The sequence below is a fragment of the Rhamphochromis sp. 'chilingali' genome (genome assembly GCF_963969265.1).
Source record: "Rhamphochromis sp. 'chilingali' genome assembly, chromosome: 7".
NCBI classification, from domain to species: Eukaryota; Metazoa; Chordata; class Actinopteri; order Cichliformes; family Cichlidae; genus Rhamphochromis; species Rhamphochromis sp. 'chilingali'.
The window spans coordinates 33,844,912-33,865,086 of NC_137934.1; the positions used below are offsets into that span (position 1 = coordinate 33,844,912).

The 20,175-nt window shown below is 41.4% G+C and overlaps 1 protein-coding gene across 1 annotated transcript in view; it reads left to right on the forward strand.

Annotated features, from left to right (window-relative positions):
- LOC308400233 (ephrin type-B receptor 1-like) overlaps positions 1–19,534 on the forward strand; it is a 150,689-nt gene extending 131,155 nt beyond the window's left edge. Inside the window, exons 18-20 of the mRNA XM_080887799.1 lie at positions 7,552–7,748; positions 7,858–8,016; positions 11,300–19,534. Coding sequence (XP_080743925.1) covers positions 7,552–7,748; positions 7,858–8,016; positions 11,300–11,411 — 468 coding nt within the window. The 3' untranslated portion in view covers positions 11,412–19,534. The remainder of the gene's footprint in view (positions 1–7,551; positions 7,749–7,857; positions 8,017–11,299) is intronic.
- The last annotated feature ends 641 nt before the right edge of the window (positions 19,535–20,175 follow it).

The following is a 20,175-nucleotide window of genomic DNA, read 5'->3' on the forward strand; positions in this document are numbered from 1 at the left end:
TCAGTATTTGTTAACCATTTATACCTTTACAGTAACCATTCAGATAACAGACCAGTTAGCCAATTAGGAAATATCATTTCACCTCATTTTATTGTTGCTTTTTTAAACCGTAAAGGAGTCCTATTATATATTTAATGGTTATTATAAAGTGGTGCCAGAAACACGTGTACTTTCTTTAGGGTGAGAATTCAATTTATTTATTTTTTTTATTTGTATTTATTTATTTTCTTGCCTGTCCCGTTTGGCTCTTTTGCCATCAGAATTATTGTCTAAAGGCGAAGAAAGATGCCCAACGGATTTACTTTACCAAATGGTCCATCCCAGCCTTGCCGTAATGGTCTATTTGATTCACCTTTTATTGTTTATTTTATTTTCACTTGTTAAATACGGGACAGACTTGACTGGGGAAAAGAAAGGGAAAGAAAAACAGCGGAGAAGAGGGACGGGGATAAAGGGCAAAAACAACAAAAAAAGCAGACAAAAAATACATATATCAATCACCTGGATCACCTGTTGAGAAAGAAAAAAGAGAGAACAAGCAGAAGAAAAAAAAGAGCAACATAATAAACAACATCACGATGATCTATGGGAATGTAACAGTAAATACTAAATATTAAACATTATTGTGCAGCACGAGAATTCAATTTAACTGTAAAACCCTAAAGGGGATGCAGTGCAGTCCATGAAAATGAAGGTTCCACAACACTGGACTGCTGACGTTTTTATTTTTAAGTTTCTGTTCTGAGAAGAAACATGATGTGCAGATTATAGTTACAGCACTAAAACCCACTTCAAATCACTGAAGCTTTAAATCCAAATTCTAGCTTTCTCAAATGATATATCTAATGACTTTGACACAAAGGAGGCTGGGGATTTTACAAGCTTCCAGTTTCGCTCGAGTCAAAACTTTAAAATACATTTTATTGCCGCAGAAAATCTGCCAAGCAGCTTCTAGTGTGTTTATTACCCCAGGTAAATATCTTCAATCAGCACCTTCTTAACTCTATTTCAGGAAATCACAGCCCCGCTCCAGCAGCATTTACCTGGCTTTAGACCTTGTTAACTCTATATATAAAGTTTTCTTTGTAGGATGAACTGCCGAGAAGTTAATCAGTGGCAAGATCCCCATCCTAACTATAAGACTGAGACATAAGTCTTTATTTAAATCATAAAACTAATTCATTTCTTTATTTTTCTCTGTGGAGCACCATTTTCCCCATGTAGCTTCTATATCACCTTAAACACCTCTTTCCCCTTCTTTCACACATTCACATTTTTCTCCCCTTGCAGCTCCCCCAGTCTTCTCCCCCATGCTTGCTCGCAAGCAACAGAAGCAGCCTATGCAGCAGTAATGACACAGTCAGTATAATGATAGAGACAGATTTATAATGGCAGAGACTGCGTATAATGATGGTGAAAGTGTGTGTTACCACTAACGAAGGTCTGCCGGGGCATTAACTATGCATGAATCTCACACCCTAAACTCACACATATGACACACACCCTGCTAATCCACACACACACATGCAATCATACATGTGTAAAGGCATGCACACACACACACACTTACACACACATGCAATTTCAAAGAACACGGAGCGGGGAAATTGTCAGCGGAGCCACTGCAGGTGCTGTGTTCAACATGAATTAATCATGAAAGAGACCTGTGATGTTTCACTACATTCGCTGCTATTTTGATTGACAGTGGTGCTTAAAGTGAATTTATGCAGCACAAAGCCCGAGAAGTGTGCCGGGGTCAAGTAGAGTTCACTCAGCGAACAGACAAATCCCCCGTGCTGCATTTACAGTAGGAGAAGCACCGCATTACCTCAGCTTACCGCGAGCTAGACTTCCAACTACACTGAGACAGACTTGTTACTTTACATTTACAGGGAACTGTGACAAAAAGAAGAAAAACACACACACACTAAAGTATTATTTCATTCTCGCACTACTGTAGAGGTAGAAGTTTAGAAGTTTGGTCACAGACGTGCAAATCACAGCCAGACAAAAGGTGGAGCGAAAACAAAGTTTAGTAGGTCAATGATCAAAGCAAGGAGAGGCAGAGGAGTCCGAGGGGGCGAAAGCTGGCAGGAGTAAGTCCAGATACAGGCAGAGGTCATACATAAATGTAGGTAGGCAGGATAACATGACAAAAAGCTGGACCACTCTGGCAGGAATGCAAAGCAGAAAATCTGGCAGTACTGTGGTTACAGGGCAGAAAAACAGGAGCAGGTGTGCCGGTGGATGTGGAGGTCAATTGATGGGGTAGGGTGGGTACACACCAGGGATTGTGAACCAATAAACAGTGAGTTGAAATAACTGTTGAGGCAGTGATTTGTAGACAAAGGGTCTTAGTTTTTGAATTTGGACAACCATTTTTTCTGAATAATCTGTTGCCAGTACACTGGGTGGGGATGTGGTGGTCGAGATGGCAGAGGTATAGAGGTATAGAGATAGTTTAGTAGTAAAAGTAGTTTGTAAAAATCGGCTGTCTTGGATTGACTGCTGAAACAAATCCCGACCCTGACGCTGACAGAAGTTACCTCAACTAAATGGAACAACAACTTCTAAACAGCTCATCTCCAGGCTGTTCAACCCATATCGGAGTGCGTGGTTCTTATGTCAGAAGAACCACCCGCTCCCTGTAGCACTGAGTGATGGCAGAAGGAGCACAGCTGTCAGAAATCCCAGCACTGCCTTTCTCGGGTGATGTTTGCATTCTCTGACAACCAGCCATAGGTAGTAACCATCACTGACGGTTCCTCACTGGTATAAAGTCTGCAACCAGGTAGCTCTTAAGTGTGTATATTCTTCTATCTTCCCACAATAGAAGAATATTCCTCTATAGCCAAGGGAACATGCAGCGTCTTTGATACCTACCTGGCATTGAGTTTGAAGATTGAGGCCAGACCAAGAATGTGGAATCACATGAAAGGTGACCGGCTAGGGCAAATTTTAGACCAAGCTCAAGGAAAACCGAACTCCTCCTTTCTGACACAATTGCGCAGACAACTCCAAAATGTTGGGACGTTTCTTTGGTCACTGTGACCAAAGAAAAAGATGCTCTAAGCACCCTCACCACAAGCCTACATGAGATAGCTCCTCGCAGTCAGGACAAGGCAGACACAAAAATCTTTCAGCACGTCAGGGTCAGATATTCTTCTAAGAGCCGTCAGCGTTTGACCAGCCCTTAAGGAAATTCGTGTGCAGCAGTTGTTGATTGCCTTTGGCTACGGACAGAATCTGAAGTCGATCCTTGTGCATGACCTTTGCCTATCTCTGAGACTAGGGAACAGCAAAGGGATTCTCTTCTTTCATGCTTTCACGGGCTGTGTTTTGTTGTTTCAGCCTTGCCCATCAAAGACAAGAAGACAGCTTAGCAGACATGGGGGAGTATATAATGAAGCGTCTGATCACTTCGGCAAACTCAGCTAATATCCACCAGCAGTGCATGTTGACATGTAGATATTAGAAAATTTTGTGGACAAGATATATAACAGGTCCAGTACATGACCTTGCAAACCTAGCAACTCTTTTTCAGTGTGCAGCTGCAGTTTCTAGGACCCAATACGTTTGAAGAAATGCTCCAGTGTTGTCTAACTTGGATTTGTCTATTCTCATTTACATTCGGCAGCTAATGTAAAGAAATGTAGTTTTCATAAAGCACGAGAATAACATCGAGTTTCCTCAGTATTGTTGTATTGATACTTAAGTTTTAATTCAATTTCTGCATTTTCCTTTGTTAGAAATAAACAGAAAAGCTCTGACAAGTCTTCACTAGGCCAAATCAAGTTTTACCTCAGATGTGTCATCAGTACAGTTCTGCCATTTATTCTCTTTTTATGTCTCTTGAGTATATATTAATCCACCTTTAATTTATAAGGCAGAAAAAGAGACTGATTGTATGTGTCTAAAGAGTGTGAAAGATGACAAGAAAGATGATAGTAATTGGATGTCTGAATCTGCTAGACAGAACATGTATAAAAGATGATAGAAGGCACTTTTTAAACCTTCGGGGCACACCACAATGGGAGTTTTAAACATTACAACGATTGTAATTACAGCTGGGGAGAAATAAAAAATAATAATTTCACAAATCTGACACAGGGGGCCGAATAATTTCAGATAATGGTTACTAAACGTGATATTTCCTTTCTTTGATTATTTTTAGAGTGGCGAGGCAGGTAGTTTTAAATTCCATGATGTTCTGGATAATTACATTCTGCACTCAAAGGTATCCTGACACATCTAGCACAACCTCTTTGCTTTACAAAATTCCTGCCTAAAAGTTTTCACAGGGAGAAAAAAAATCAAAACTTTGAAAGAGCTTTATCATTCTCAGTACCTGCACTGGCGTGATGAAATCAAAAGCTCCTCTGTGTAAAACTACCTGCCTTGACATCTGAGACTGCAGCAGAAGTTACTGCTGCTTAGAGATGAATATCTGGATATACTGTGCGACTGCACGCTGTGTCAGGATGAAGTTCTTAAACGGAAATTGGATCCTCTTAACTAATCCGAGTTTTCATTTTTATGTGGTTTTAAATAAAGCTGAACGAGGTAAGATTGTTCTATAAAAATGTGCCTGTTTTTATCGACTGAAATCACAAAGGAGCCATAACACAGAAGACGTTCCACTCTTTGCCGTATGGCGGTCTGCCTGAAGCAAGTGACAAACAGCAGCGAGAGAGATCGACTCAGGGGGATGATCTTTTTAGCCCTTTAATATGTCGCACATCACAAACCTTCATATTTATGAAAACCTACTTTTGTCAAATGTATATCAAAAGCGACTACCGTATTTCCCGGACTACAAAGCGCACCTGAATATTAGCCGCACAAGCTAAAATCAGGGGAAAATCCTGTTTTGTACATACATTAGCCGCACCTGACTAAAAGCCGCAGGTGTTTCAATGTTGACTTATCATATGTAAGAGAATATGCACAAAGGGAATTGTCAGGAAAGAGATGGCTGTTTGGAGACACACCCCTTTTATTAATATTTTGAAAAACAAGTTATGGGTACATATTTGCACAACTTTTATGTAAAAGTAGCGGTAATTACAAGTACGAAACATGTACTGTGCTTCATAAATGAGTAACAAATGTAGTACATAACAATAACCTACAGCACACCAGAAAAATAGATTCGGCCTACCTTTTAGGCTCAGGTGCAGTGACACGGCTTTAACAAGAAGAAAAGTCAGTCATTCACCACCATCTTCCTCTTCTTCCTGCGCACTAAAACCACCAAAGTCCTCTTCTCCAGTGTTGGAAATGAACAGGCTCAGGATGGCTTCGTCATCCACTCTCAGCTTCTTTCCTTCGTTGTCACTTTCAAAACCAAACAAATCCTCGTTGTCAGTGTCAGAGTCGAACACCCTCAGAAGGGCCGTGGCGGTGTCCTCTCCATCATGCAGCAGTCCAGCCCTTCGAAATCCGTTGGTGATCATGGATGTTTTCACATTTTTCCACGCTGTCAGATTCCACCGGTGGAGTTGAGCATGACTTGCTTTTCGCAAGTTTATTGCCGCTCGTCATCCACGCCTCCGGCTGAACGTGTAGCGCTACTTTGAAGTTTGTTTTTCGCGCTACTTGTACGGCACTATGTTGCCTGGCGGATGGACATGTGACCAACATACCACTCTTGAACCCCGATACTGTGTGTCTGATCACATGCCCTTCTGCCAGGCAACGTAGTGCCGTACAACAGCGGAACAAACAAAACAAATCGTCTTACGATATGACAAAAATCACGGACAATCCATAGAAAAGCCGCACCTGACTAAAAGCCGCAGGGTTCAAAGCTTGTGCAAAAAGTAGCGGCTTATAGCCCGACAATTACGGTAAATACAGTGCAATACTATATATCAAGACTTTAGGCTTTGATTTGGGCTAATTGGCTGACTCTTTTTTATATTGTTAAATCCCTTGGCCTACAACTGGGCGCTTTAGATACTAGATATGTGCTTATGTGTCAGTCAAATATCACCATATCGGCTGATATTAGCCATGGCGATCATCATGGACGTAGCTAACATGACATCACTCATTGGTGTCTGAATTCCGTCTTTTATGTTTCATCAAGCACCAATGATTAGATGCAACATTACCATCTTGGTTGGTGACAAAGAGTGTCTGGTCTGACTGTGAAACTGGCTTGTGACTGACAAGTCATTAGCCAATGAACATTCAGGTTTCATGCCATAGATAATCAGCCATTTGAAATATAGTATAACCGACATTAAAAACACAGATTCAATATTTTCAGTATGATCCAAATCCCAAAAGTGGCTGAGACCATAAATTCTGCGGGAAAAGTTTTTACAGAGGTCAAGGCAAAAAGCCCCTTTTCCAAATTTCTGGAGGACCAGAAGAGTTTTTGCAACCACAACTATCGCCATCTGGTGGCCTTTAGATAGAATGCAGGTTTATGCTACTTCCATGTTGATTTCTTTTTGTTGACCAAGAAACTACATGCATGTTTTTTACTGTCTGTATTGCCAGTGACTGTTATAAATTGCAATTATAAAACTAAAGTAGCAAATTAAGATGCCCAAATGGTCTATAGAGCTATATCATTATCTAATTAATTTCTTCAAGTTTAAAAGTCTAGAGATCATTTAGAGATGACTGCTACCATATCACCCCAATAGAGAACTTTGCTCTTAGGGTGCTGGCTTCTGCCTCCCATTCTACTTTTTTAAAAGTAGAATGGGAGGCAGAGCCTTCAGCTTTCAGGCTTCTGTGAAGGCAGCTCCCAGTTTGGATTCAGGAGACAGACACGTCTCTACTTTTAATATAAGGATTAAAACTTTCCTTTTTGATAAAGCCTATAGTCAGGGCTGGATCGGTTAGCCTGGTTTGGTGTTGGGGGCACTGAGTGTTTCTTCTTCACTCTGTTTCTTTTGCACTGTATGTCTTTTGTCCCGTCTTCCTCCTGTCACCCCCTGAGCCTGGTTCTGCTGGAGATTTCTTCCTTTTCCCTTCCCACTCTCATCAATTGCTTGCTCATGGGGTGTCATCTGATTGTTGTGGTTTTCTCTGTATTAGTGTAGGATCTTTACCTTACAATATAAATCACACTGAGGTGACTGCTCTTGTGATTTGGCGCTATATGAATAAAATTGAATTGAATGTACATTGTTTATAAAATAAAATTTGGCAGTTGAACTAGTCAAAACCCAAACAGGTGGGAGATAGAGCTGGACTCTTTGGAGCGTGACCCTTGTGATGTGATTGGTTTTGAAAACTTCCTGAACACAAAAGTACCATAAGTTAATGATGGGGAGAAGGAAAGCTGTACAATAGTAGGTCTAAAGGAAGTACAAATTAGAAGGGGGAAAATAGAATACCAGGAATAGCACGGATTTAATAAGCTACATCTTTCTCATTAAGCCTTGCCAAAGCTTTATTATAAAGATACTGATTATATAAGCTTTCCCCAGTGAGCCTTAAATATACATCATGCTGCAGTTTTCTTCTATAACCTTTTGTGGTCATTTGGGTCTTCTCCTTTTCCTGTGTGACTCTTCTGCTGTGCCCTAGGTGATAAATGCCATAGAGCAGGACTTCAGACTTCCAGCTCCCATGGACTGTCCAGTAGTGCTGCACCAACTGATGCTGGACTGCTGGCAGAAAGACAGAAACGCCCGGCCAAAGTTCCCCGATATTGTCAGCATGTTGGACAAAATGATACGCAACCCTGCATCTCTCAAAGCTGGCACCAACAACATGGTCCCTGGGTGAGCAGAGATACAAACTCATTTACATACACAAACACACTCTCCCTATCTTATCCCTCTGTTTCCCTCTGTTTTAAACTCCACGTTCTCTTGTATCTACTCTCTGCAGTCCTCCCCATCATCCCTTGTTAGACCGTGGAGCTCCAGACCTAAGCAGGGTGAGCTCAGTAGAAGACTGGCTGGCTGCATTGAAGATGACCCAGTACAGAGACTCCTTTCTGGGCTCGGGCTTCACCTCTTTGCCGCTCGTCACGCAAATCACAGCTGAGTAGGTTTAGCCATTAAATTGCCTCTATTTTTGTCTGTCTGCTTCTCTTTGCCTGAGTCTCACACTTAGCTGATCCTGCCAAGTCGGCATCTTTTTTGTTGGAAGACTGGTGGGGCAGCTGGTTGGCTGACTGTGTGAACACTTGTCTGTCTCTCTGTATCTGGCTTGCTTACTGCCATCCTTATTTTTTCTATGCCTCATGGTATAAAATGCTCCAAGTGCCATTATATTACAGACAAATAAAAAGCAATGTGTCCATGAAAGAAATTTGCACAGTTTAGCAGGGTTTAATCAATGATTCAGTTTTGTCATTAGAAGAGATGGGTTGATCACTTTTATCCTGTCTGAATTACCCTGCAAAGATTCCATATATGTGTGAGAGGTGTCTCTTTAATTCATTTAGACAGCTGCTGGGCCTGTCCTTAATTTTCTATCTGTGAATAGTCCACCCGTGGTTGCCGCCCTCACCTTTGACCAAAGCGCCAGACCTGGAGCTGGTCCCCATTGGTTACACTGTGGCTGTCTACCACTCCTAAAATAGCTAAAATAGGTCAAAAGCAGAGGGTAAATTTCACCAACGGGATTAATTAAGTGTATTTTAACACAGTTACGGTGTAATAAAGGCAGAGTTAGAATACTGAGTGAACTTTAAAATACTTTTCATGCAAAATGAATCACTAATATGAGAAAAATGGAGGGAATACCTACCTGAAGTCACTTTTTAGGAGTTTTTAATTAGGTATTCGGTCTCTAAAATAGTACTGATTTCAAATTTCTGCCCATGCTATGTTGCTATTACATAGCTAATATGTAATAATGTACAGTACAGTGCAAATGTCTTTGACCGCCCATCATTTCTTTATATTTTGCTGGTAAAATGGAGAGTAGCTGCAGCAGTTTTTGAAACATGAGTAGAAATTATAGCATATAAGCCCAATACATAGTTATAAATATTGACTTTCTTCATAAACATCAGTATTTGGAATGACCACGTTTATTCTTCAAAACAGCCTCAACTTTCTTAGGTAAGCTTTCTTGTGCTTTCTTTAAGTAGTCTTCAGCAATAGTTCTCCAGGCCTCTCAAAGGTCATTCACAGCTCTTCTTTGCATGTTGGCTGCCTTTTGTTCTGTTTTCTGTCACGATAATCCCACGCTGCTTCATCTGGGCTCTGCGGAGGTCAATTCATGACTGATAGTGTTCCATTGTGTATTTTTGTCTGTCCAAGTATGATTTTACTGCATTGGCAGTGTGTTTGGGATCACTGTCATGCTGAAAAATGAAGCTGTTGCCATTCAGGCACTTTCCAGATGGTATTGCATGGTGGACCAAAAATCTGATTTCCATCAGTTTAGACAGGATCCACAAACCCCCAAATTAGGACACTTTGCTCTGCAGATGGTTTTAGACACTCACTGCTGTAGTTACTTTCTGACCTCCTCTGAACATGTTAGTGATGATTTGAACAAGAAATTTCAAGTCTGTATTCATCACTCCATAAGACCTGTTGTCACTGATTTTCAGTCTAGTTCTAGTTCTTGTGTAGTTTTGTATGATTTAGCCTTTTTTCCCTGTTTCGGTCCCTAAAGCACAGCGTCTTGACAGCCACCTTTCCACTGAGACCATTTCTGATGAGGCTTAGGCGAACAGTAACTGGAAGGGCTTCAAGATGCCTCAAATTTTCAGTCTAAATACATCTTTCTGCAATGGATGGTGTACCTATTTATCGAATTAAGAAAGGAAGTTATTACACAGTATATGCTAATGCAGTAAACATTCAGAGTGTGTCTAAACCAGGGCTGTTTTTTCTTAACAGCTAACACTTACAGATATCGCCAAACATGCAAGCAATCACAAAGCTACTGTACTGAAAGGAGGACAGCTCTAAGGATACACTCACTGAATGTTGTGTGTGATTGTGCCAGTTCAAACTGTGGCTGCACAGAACGGGCAGATTGTGGGTTGCAGCTTTATGCAACCCACAATCTGTTATTTGTTACAGAAAACCAAAGCCATCCTTACATAAGAACTTAGTCAAAAATATAGTTTGGCTCGGATCAGCACCTCTTCAAAGTTTGTTAATTTTTTTTTAGGTTACAGGTTTTAGTTTTAAGGTTAAAGCCGGTTTAGGTTACAGTTCGGATAATAGTGTGGCACTCAGTTGCGGTAGTTAAACTAGAAGCAAGAGACATGAGAATGCATTAATGTCAATAAATGTCCTTTCAAAGTTAACCCACAAACATGCCCGTGTTTGTGTATGTGTGCCCCTGCACCAACGCACAGACTGGAGCAGGCAGCAACAACTCCTGACTGACAACCACTTTTAGCAAAAATATAAGAGCTGCTCATCGAAACAACTCGGCACTGCACTGAGGCAGGATTTGTGTATTGCGGTTTAGGCTTCGACACTCTGGCCTGTCATTCACTTTCAATGGGGTGACGTCATGCGTTACAGAACTGAATTGTGAATTCATTGCTTTGCTCTTTTTGTGGTGTTCATGCTGAAATCCTGAAAAAAAAAAGTTTTTCCAGTCCAGTCACATTTATTCAGATCCTCCAGCCATTCAAATCGCTTTACAAATCCCGAGAGCGAGGTCCATTTCAATATCAAAGTGTAGCCGAAGTTGATAGTTGTGGTGAGCCATTAGCATTAACTGAGCTAGAGCTAGCTTAGTTGATGCTAGCAGTTTATTGAAGCTTGTCAGTGAGTGGTTGTTGTTGCTATGACAATCGTGCCTACAAGGATGGGTGCCCCTACACCTTAGTCACACCCACTTTATAACTCAGTGATGGCCTCTCCTGTATCTTCCCTGTTAGTTAAACACAAGCTACTAATCTGTAGCAGTTACAAACAGACTCTACTACATGTTCAAGCTGTTGTGAGCACTGGCACCTTTTCTTGGCCAGTTAAAGCGCTGCTCATGTTTACTGTAGTGTTGATTTCCTGGTTTACAATCCTACAGACAGCAGTTCCAATGATAACCATATAAAAATTGATTTTTTTGTGCCTTTTTTGGGTAGTGACAGTAAACACAGGAAGCGGGAGGTGGGTCAGGTGTAGCAGAGGGCCTAGGATGGTAAAATGGTAAATGGCCTGTATTTGTATAGCGCTTTACTAGTCCTTAAGGACCCCAAAGCGCTTTACACATCCAGTCATCCACCCATTCACACACACATTCACACACAACACTGATTTTGTAAATGGTGTACTACATGGAGTGTTCAATTTATATTTGATTGTTGTTATGAAGACAAAACCTCATATCCGTATCTCTGTCTTCCCAGAGATCTGCAGAGGATCGGAGTGTCTCTAGCTGGACACCAGAAGAAGATCCTGACCAGCGTGCAGCTAATGAGGCACCAAGCCGATGATCAGTCTCCCACCGAATCCGTGTAGCCACACGGGGGAAACACTTGACCTGGGTGCAGTCTGTGAGCGAGCAGGCTGTCCTATACTTCAGTTTTTAAGCTCATACAATTAAGTTTGCTGCTTTTGGAGATCTCAATCACTTCACGCGCTTTCAAAAAATCATCGTTAGCCATTTGTGTGTCTGCATGGACAGATCCGTCCCCCACTGACAGGATGGACTTCTTTTATGCCATTTAGCTTCCAAAACGAAAATGGCTCCTGGGAGAAATTCAGTGTAGATGCATTATTCTCACAAAGAGTAAAAACAAAAATAAGTGGGGAAAAAAGGAAAACTTACTGAGCATGAGGCTCTAAAATCATTACCCCCCTTTTTCCACATGCCAGCGTAACTGTGAATGCTATCACTGAAATCTACAGACCATTTAAACCATCTTGAATTAAAGGAAGATTGTTTTGTTTTTGTTTTTTTTCATGAGGACACAAAACACTCTGCTTTGAAGAAAGAAGTGGCTGAGCAGACGTTTATATGAAGGGGCACAAACCGGACCAAAAGACTGACAAAAAGGGTTTTAAGAGACGAGACGCGCGAGCAGGCTTGTTAAATCCAGAGACTACTTCAGCGTGTTCCTGAAAAATTGCTACCATCTGAATCCTGACAAGAGCCAACCGTTTAAAGGGGACCTTTTTTAATGAAAAAAAAGCTATCTTCATATTGAAGAGTTTGTACATATTTGTGATACGGGATATGTCTTTCCTATTTGCTCATTAGCGTTTGCGTTCGCTAACAGCAACAGACAGTTCAGTGTCGCTGGAGTATTTGTGACTTCTCAACGATTCTCTTCCCCGCCTGAATCATCACTGGAGCAAATTCTGAAGTGCTGTGGACTGCAAACAAAAAAAGAAAGAAAATAGGTTTCAGTGTTCTGGTTTTTTTCTTCTCCTTTTTTTTTTGTACTTTCCATGCAGCCGTGAAAAGATAAACTCTTTCAGTGAAAGTGCTACCAGGGCCTGGCCTACTTAAAGTACTTAATTCACAGAGAACTCATAATGGATGATGTTTCACAATCAGCACAAATGCCCACTGAGTAAAGCCAATTAGAAATATTCAAACCATAGTGGTATGTCTCTCTTTTCTGAGCCAGGAATCAAAGCGCATGCATGCTTGGTGGCGCAGAAGAATAAAGCAGCTTAAGACTGTGGGTACTGTGTCATTACCAGTTATCGAGATTGCACCTGTTGTGAAAGCGCCGCGGTGTCCAGAGAATCTTTAAAAGACACCAAAGGTATCCAGTGTTCTTGTGATTTGGCTGCAAATCCTAAAGCCGCCTGCCAGCCAAGCACAAAACCAACCAGAAATCCAACGCTCATGTTCTGTCCACGCGTGGAAACAGATCTTCCCGTCTAAACTTTGTCATGGCCGCCATCCAGGTGGCATTCATCGCTCAGCAGCAGGCAGCCATGCAGGACTCTTTGTTTTCATTCATTTTTCTTATTCGCCGGCTGCCGGACACGTTGCCGTCAGAGCCCGTTTTGACAGTCTCATTTCCCGATTGACATCTCCGATTAATACCGCCGCGTCAGTTTGCAGATGAAATGACAGGAAATGACCTATCCGTGTTCCTCATCTGCAGACGGCAACCTTTTCAGTGTCAGAGAAGAGATAAAGAGATCAAACAAGAAGAGATACAGTGAAATACCACATGCTTTCAGTGAAGAGGCAAAACTGGTGACTTATTTATCTTTTTTTTTTCTAAATACTGAAGCTCGTCCTAACAAAATATGATATAAAGAAGGCCTGATCTCACTACAGGGCACACTGGTGGAGAAGCACTGGGAGATCTCTTTTATCTCAGCGCTGAGCGGATTACCAGCTGTGAAACAACAGCAGGCTCGCTCTGCCTCCAACCACCACCACCCCGCCCAACAAAACCCCTCTGGTCACACGCGTGCACGGATTACCCATCAGCACCTCTGATTGGATGTTATGATTTTATTTGTCATCCGCTGCGAGCTCGGGCTCATGATGACAGAAGTGACAGTTGTTTGCTTTTAACACGCTTTCACTGCTGCATGGCTCCTACAACAAAAACAAACAAACAAAAAAAAAATGCTGTGTTTGTGTTTGTCTCGCACCACCGCTCGCCACTGCTGGGATGCCCCAAAGTCTTTTTATTTATGAACACTGTGACATTGAAGGGGTCTGTGGCTTTTCTTTTCTTTTTTTTAAACCCAAGAAGAAGAAAAAACAAAACCTCCAAACATTTCAGTTTGCACTCGTTTCCCCGAAACTCCACTCCAACGGCGCGGCCCGCAATTGCATTTGTTGCCTGGCAACAGCAGCTTATTGAGCATTTTATCAGGAAGTATTGAGATCAACTGGGAGCGTGTCAGTAGTTCAGAGGCATAATTCGTTGTGAATAGATGCCTGTGGAAAAAAAAGAGAAAGAAAACAGTTTCAGCCCTGGCTCTGGGGTTTAATAAAGAGCGAGACAACTAGTGCGCCCTAAAAGCTCATATTGAATGCCACCTAAGAAAAGAATAGACGAAAAAGAAACAAAATTCATGCAGAGGAAATGAAAACTATCAACACAGACAGGCATCTTGCTGCGTTATGCAACATCTGTAGTCGAGTGTGTCTGTTCTTCCGATTCATGTTTTTCTTTCTTCTCAGCAAGTGTAAATGTTAGTTTTGGGAACCATTTCACATGTTGCTGTGTCAGTGTTTGTGAAAAAAACCAAACCAAACCCCAATGAAGGCATAAGTGATCTATGACACGTCTTGTGTTTATACCGTTGCGTGTCTTGGTTCAAGCACAAGTGTTCGCCACAGAGGGGATACCTGGAGAAACCTCAAGAGGATGATTTGAGTGTTAAAGATGGAGTTTGTGAAAGCAGGTTTCTGAGTTAAAAGCTAATCCACCCTGAATCTGTTGCCTACAAACAAATCATAATAATAAAAAAGAAAGGAGAGCATGTAAACAAGTCAGGAGCCAGATATGTAGCTATGCTGTCTGTAATGTATGCTGAATTCTAGCTTGAGGCTAAATTGTGTTAAGTTTTAGATTTTTCTCATTTTCTCTCCTATAGAAAAGTTTTTATTTCGAAAGAAACAGTCAATCATTGACATTTTTTGCTATTTCTACACACACACACACACACACACACACACACACACACAAGTGAGCCGAGCTAAACTAAACAAAGACAATGAAATGTGATGGTAAAATAAAATGATGAAAAAAAATATCTCCCACTCACTGTCAACTTTTTAAAAGTTTGAAGATGAAAAGTTTGCCTAAGACACTCGCTGTGTCCCAGTTCCACATTAGAAACTAATTCTAGTCTGAAGAGTGTGCGCCTGCTGGAAAAGCAACAAGAGAGAGTATAGTCAAAAAAAATAAATAAATCAGCATGCATGCACAAAGAAGCGAAGAAGCGTAGTGACAGCTTGCTAAAAATGAAAACTAATCGTGGATGGTGGCAAAGTAGCTCTGAAAGCACGGCAGAAAATAAGTGTAAGACAGGACGAGGGAGATATTTTATACGTGTTCGTGTGAAGTTTAATTAGCGCTGACATTTAGAAGACCCAGTCTGGTTGGCGTACGTCGCTCTGCGGATGGGATCATTTCTTGTCAGTGTGAACCAGTTAAAGGTGCCCTATCTGGGGACACTGCTGGCAGAAACGAAATGAACTCATCTTGTGCTCCGAGTTTGATTCGTACCAGGACCAACCACGCTTCACTGCCAAGTCATAAGCTTGCACATTGGGTCACACACTTCTCCCACTCAGCATTTTACGTGCTGAGAATCTAGCCAGTGTAAAAAATGGAAGAATAACCTTAAACAGGGTTTTGAACTCTGTTGAGTCCTGTGTGATGGCTTGTTTGAAGCAGAGCAGATGGTGACTTGTTTTCCCCTCTATGCTTGCCATGGCTGTATGTGTGACTTTGCTGGTCATTACTACAAACCACAGACTGTGTATACAACATAGAGGTAGGCACTGGGTATAAAAAGTGGAGGCAGTGCCAAAGTACCTTAAACTGTCTTATTTAATATAATGCAATGTTCATTTACTAAATTATAGTCCCATTTAGAGCCAAATAGATCATCAAGTTGGGTATGCTTTTTTGCGTGGCTACATTGTCACTGCTGTACACTGCTCAAAAAAATTGAAGGACTACTTTTTAATCAGAGTGTAGCATCAAGACCATTAAACTTCTGGGCTATTAATCTGGCCAGTTAAGTAGTAGAGGGGGTTCTTAATCAGTTTCAGCTACTTTGGTGTTGATGAGACTAACAGGTGGACTAGAGGGGCAACAGTGAGACAACCCCCAAAACAGGAATAGTTTTACAGGTGGACGGATATTTTCTCCCTCCTTATCTTTCTGGATTTTTTTTTTTTTTACTAGTTTTGCATTTGGCTGGGGTCAGTGTCACTGCTGCCGGCATGATAACCTGACCTAAATCCGACAGACAAACTCTGGGACATAATTTTTCAGTTCAGCTGATGCTACATGGTTGCACTTCAGACTGTCCAGGAGCTCAGCTACGCCCTGGTCCAGGTCTGGGAGGAGGTCCCTTCAGTACACCATCCGTCTTCTCATTAGCAGCATGCGCCAACAATTTCAGGCAAGCATACAAAGCAGACGGGGCCAAACAAACTGCTGAGTACCATTTTGAGTCAGCAAAATGACAGTTTTGCAAAGCAGACCAGCTTTCCACATCACAATTTCATGTCAGTTGTATTCTTCAATCCAGCCCTCTGCAGGTTGATCATTTTCATTCCCATGAAATGATGTGGCATCCTTTCATTTCTAACACATTACCCAGTCCATATCAGTATAGATATGCAGCATGATATTTCTCCTGTTGATATCTGCTGTGTTTTAAAGCGTTCCTTTAATTTTTGGAGCAGTGTATAAGTGGTGTATGCAACATTTGCCCATTATTTTCCCCATTTTTTTACAAACGCAGTCCAGTTTTCAATTTAAAGTTTAAAGACGACGTGGTCGTCCATCTTTAACTGTGTATAACAGACCTGTTGGCTGCTGCTGATGCCAGCAGACATCCTCACTTCCTGAGATGCTTCCTATGTGCAGAAGATTGCCAAAGACACCAATTGGGAACTTTAGGACTGCTGTAAGGCTTGTATCAGAGTCAGTCAGCAAACTCAGTGCTTGTTATCCTGTTATCTTGTGACTAGTTTTCCTTCTGCATGCAGAGTTTGCTGATGCTGGCTGCTGCAGTCATGCTGCAGCCTCATATTCAGACTACTTTTCAATGCCTAATAATTTATTAGCACAGTAGTGTAATAAGTGTTCATCATATCAGTTGGCTCGAGTACACAGAGGCAATGTTAACACTCCTAAGCACTACTCCCTGCCTTCGCTCTTGCACAGTAGCGCTTCTTTTCATGCTACTGGCACCTGAGATGATGGTGAACCACTGTGCATGCCCGTATGTGTTTGTGTTGTGTGTGCAGAGAGACAGGAAGTCTCTGGTGAAAATACAGACCCACACTCTCTTTTTGATTCTTTTCTTCGTCTTCAGTTTTTTTGCATACCAAGTACGAAAACACAGACCTGGAACTGCTTTTGTTTTAACGTGATATGCCACTTGTCATTTATACATTTTGCACAGGGCTTTTGTGTCGTGTTGACATTTGCACGCCTGCACATAAAGCGGCACCTGATCGTTTTGGGAGCACGTGAACGTATCCGTGACCACATCCCATCTCGTTTGCGAAAACTCCACGTCTGATGCAGCTGCAATGCATTGTGCTCTGCTCGCTGTAAGTGCTGCTGTAAGGCACACATGACAAAAGCCCTCATTCTGTTATTCTGCAGAACTGTCATCAAAACCCGACATTTACCGCAAGATCTTTAAGATAAAATTGCCTTTCAGACTCCACTGTAGCCGTCACACTATATTTAGCCACTTACGCACAAAAATGAGAAAAGTAGAAACCTAAACAACAAAGTAGGCCCAGAAATGCAGGGTGAGTCTCCTCTAAGTGCTTTAGGGTGGATTTATCTTTTAATTGCAGATTTTCTTTTTTTCTTTTGAAAGCTGGTCAGACTGGGCTGCTTTTCTTTCTCCTCTGCTTTTTCTCTGGTGTAATAGATACTGTAGGTGAGGCACCAGATGAGAGCGTGAGAGTTATGAAGAGAGGGGAGGAAAAGGTAAAAGGGAATAGGTAATAGAAGGGGAAAGAAGGGAAGGGGAAGGATTAGCAGAAGAAGAGAGAAGCGGGGTGGGGAAGAGGGGTGGAGGAGCAAAGGCAAAGCTTGACTTGTGTTTGAATAAAAATGAGGCTGGGTGTGGAGAGATTACTCGTTCTCTTTTTGTCTCTCTCTCTCTCCGCTCTACCCAGCTGTCCTCCTCCTCCTAATGCCCACAGCCTCTCTGAACTGCTCACTCTGCTTCCAGTCCGCATTTCCACCGTCTCTTTTTCACTCAGAGTTTGAAGGCAAGCAATTGTTCTGCGTTAGAAGCACTCCTCTCTCCAGCAGTTTTGAACTTGCATCTCTTAAGGATATATTGGCGCCTATTCTTTACATAAAAGACCCCCGCACTGTTTTGTTGTGGGCTTTCAGCAAACTATTTATGCCGGAGCTGTGGAAGTAATGGGCTTTTCCTCTTTTCCACCTGCTTTGCTCCTCGCGCCCAGTCGTTCACAGCGATTCATAAGGCTGACCTCGCTGTGGCTGTGCACACTGCAAGGGCAGAAAGGGGTTTTCTGGGATGCTCAGCAGAAATTAATAGGCCCAAACAGATAAAGTCTGCTGACTTTGGTGGTCCTCTGATTTTTCCTCTTGCCCCCCTGTGACATATTCAAAACTATGGGTTACCAGAAACTGCTATTTATGTGAATTGGGCGGATCACAATGAAATTTGGTTCACGTTCCCCTCGGGATGAGTTGTATTTTGTGTAGTGATCTTGCTACATTTAAAGCATCATCATTAGATTATTTTGTCCGATTCTTCATAACCAAATAAGTGAGAAACAGCAGTAATTCACATCAGCCTCAGCTGTACTTTGTTGCTGCGTGCTACCTAAACTAAACCGTGAACATCTATCATACCTGATGAGCAAGTTAGCCTCATAATTTGGGGTCGTTATTAAATTGCTAACGTTAGCGCTTAGCTGAAAACACATTTGAGTTTGCTTTCACTCGGAAAAATATATTCCCTTACAACTGCAAGTTCTTTTCAGTTGCATTTCAAGCTCTCCGGGAAGAGACGTTCTTATTTAAATGATTGATGAAGTCTGCAATCCACAAGACTTTCATCCAGGAGTCGAGGGTTCGACTCCCATGTGTGACCCTTTCTTTACTGAGTTCTTTTTGTGACTTTCAAGTTGTCTGGCTTAGGCACCAAAAGGATGCCACATCATTTGGCGCAGTTATGGAATGATGGGGAAGTATTTCAATTACAAAAATATTTGTGTAACTTCACAAATCCAGGAGAAAATAATTAAAAACTTGTACGGGGAATGTCTCTTTAAAGTCTTTTGCAAAAAAAAAACAAAGAAAAAAAGGAAAAAAATACATAAATACAAAGAATTCTGATGAGCATATTTCCCCAAACTGTGACAATATATGTCTTCTGCCCGAATGTATAAATATTTGCGTTCCAACCTAAGCTTTTTGAGCTTTGTAATCTCATTTTACACAAAGTGTTTCTTTAAACCGCAGACTGGCTGTGCACACTCCCTCTGCAGAAATTTCCACTTTGTTGTTTTTCTTATGGTAATTTATTTTCCTTCGAACTGCTTGCCATACCTTTTAGTATGTATGTAATGTACTATTTCTCTTGAAAAAAGAAAAAGCAGCTCAATAATCAGCTGCATCTGCCTTTCTCTGTTTACCAACAATAACGTTCTAGGTGTTACTGCTCATATAGTCAGAGCATCCCACTGTCATGTATTATACTACTGTAAATTAATGTGAATATGCGCAAGCCTGTGCATCTTTGTGTGTTTGTGTGCGCGTGTGGGTGTAATATATTGTGTGTGTGGATGTGTGTGTGCGTGTGAGTGCTGTTCAGTGTACAGTAAAATGTTTGTATTTTGTGCGTGAGTTTGTAGCTGTAAACTTTCTGACTCTTACATTTACAATGCACTGTTTGTCAATAAAGAAGACAATTCAAACCCATGACTTCTGGAAATCAGTTCTGTTTTGTGATGAAGAGGAAATTTAAAGTTTATCAGGTTGGGACTCGGGGTTGCTGGAGTCACAGGTGATGCAGGGTGAGAGGGGGAACACAAGCTGGATAGTTCGTCACAGGCTGGGTTAATATACAGTTCTTTGTGGGACTTGAAAGGATATTTTCGATCTGCCATGCAGAGATTTGGATGAGCACATCATGTAAGGAAGCATACGTATCCATTGCATCGGCACATAAAAGATGGATGTGGAAATGCCCTGATTATATGCTTTTTAATGACCAGGGTGGGTGTAGGTGTAAAAGTGGGACCTCGGTATATAGTTTCTAATGATTTTATAGGTTCAGTCACTAGTTTCTGTTCATGTTGAATACAAAATATTTATAAACAAATATTTTGTAAATGATGTGTAGATTTAAAAAGAGTATTATCCCGGGTATAGTCATTAGTTAACCATTTGTGATCGACTAGCTGTTAGCCAGTGAATGTATGTGTACTTGTTGACATTACAATGAAAGTATAAATCTTTAGTTATTATTCATCTCTGTTTTCCACAGTGTGTCTTTCGCTGTGACTTCAACTATATTTTATACTGTATATGGATTATCAGTAGGTTAGCCTACC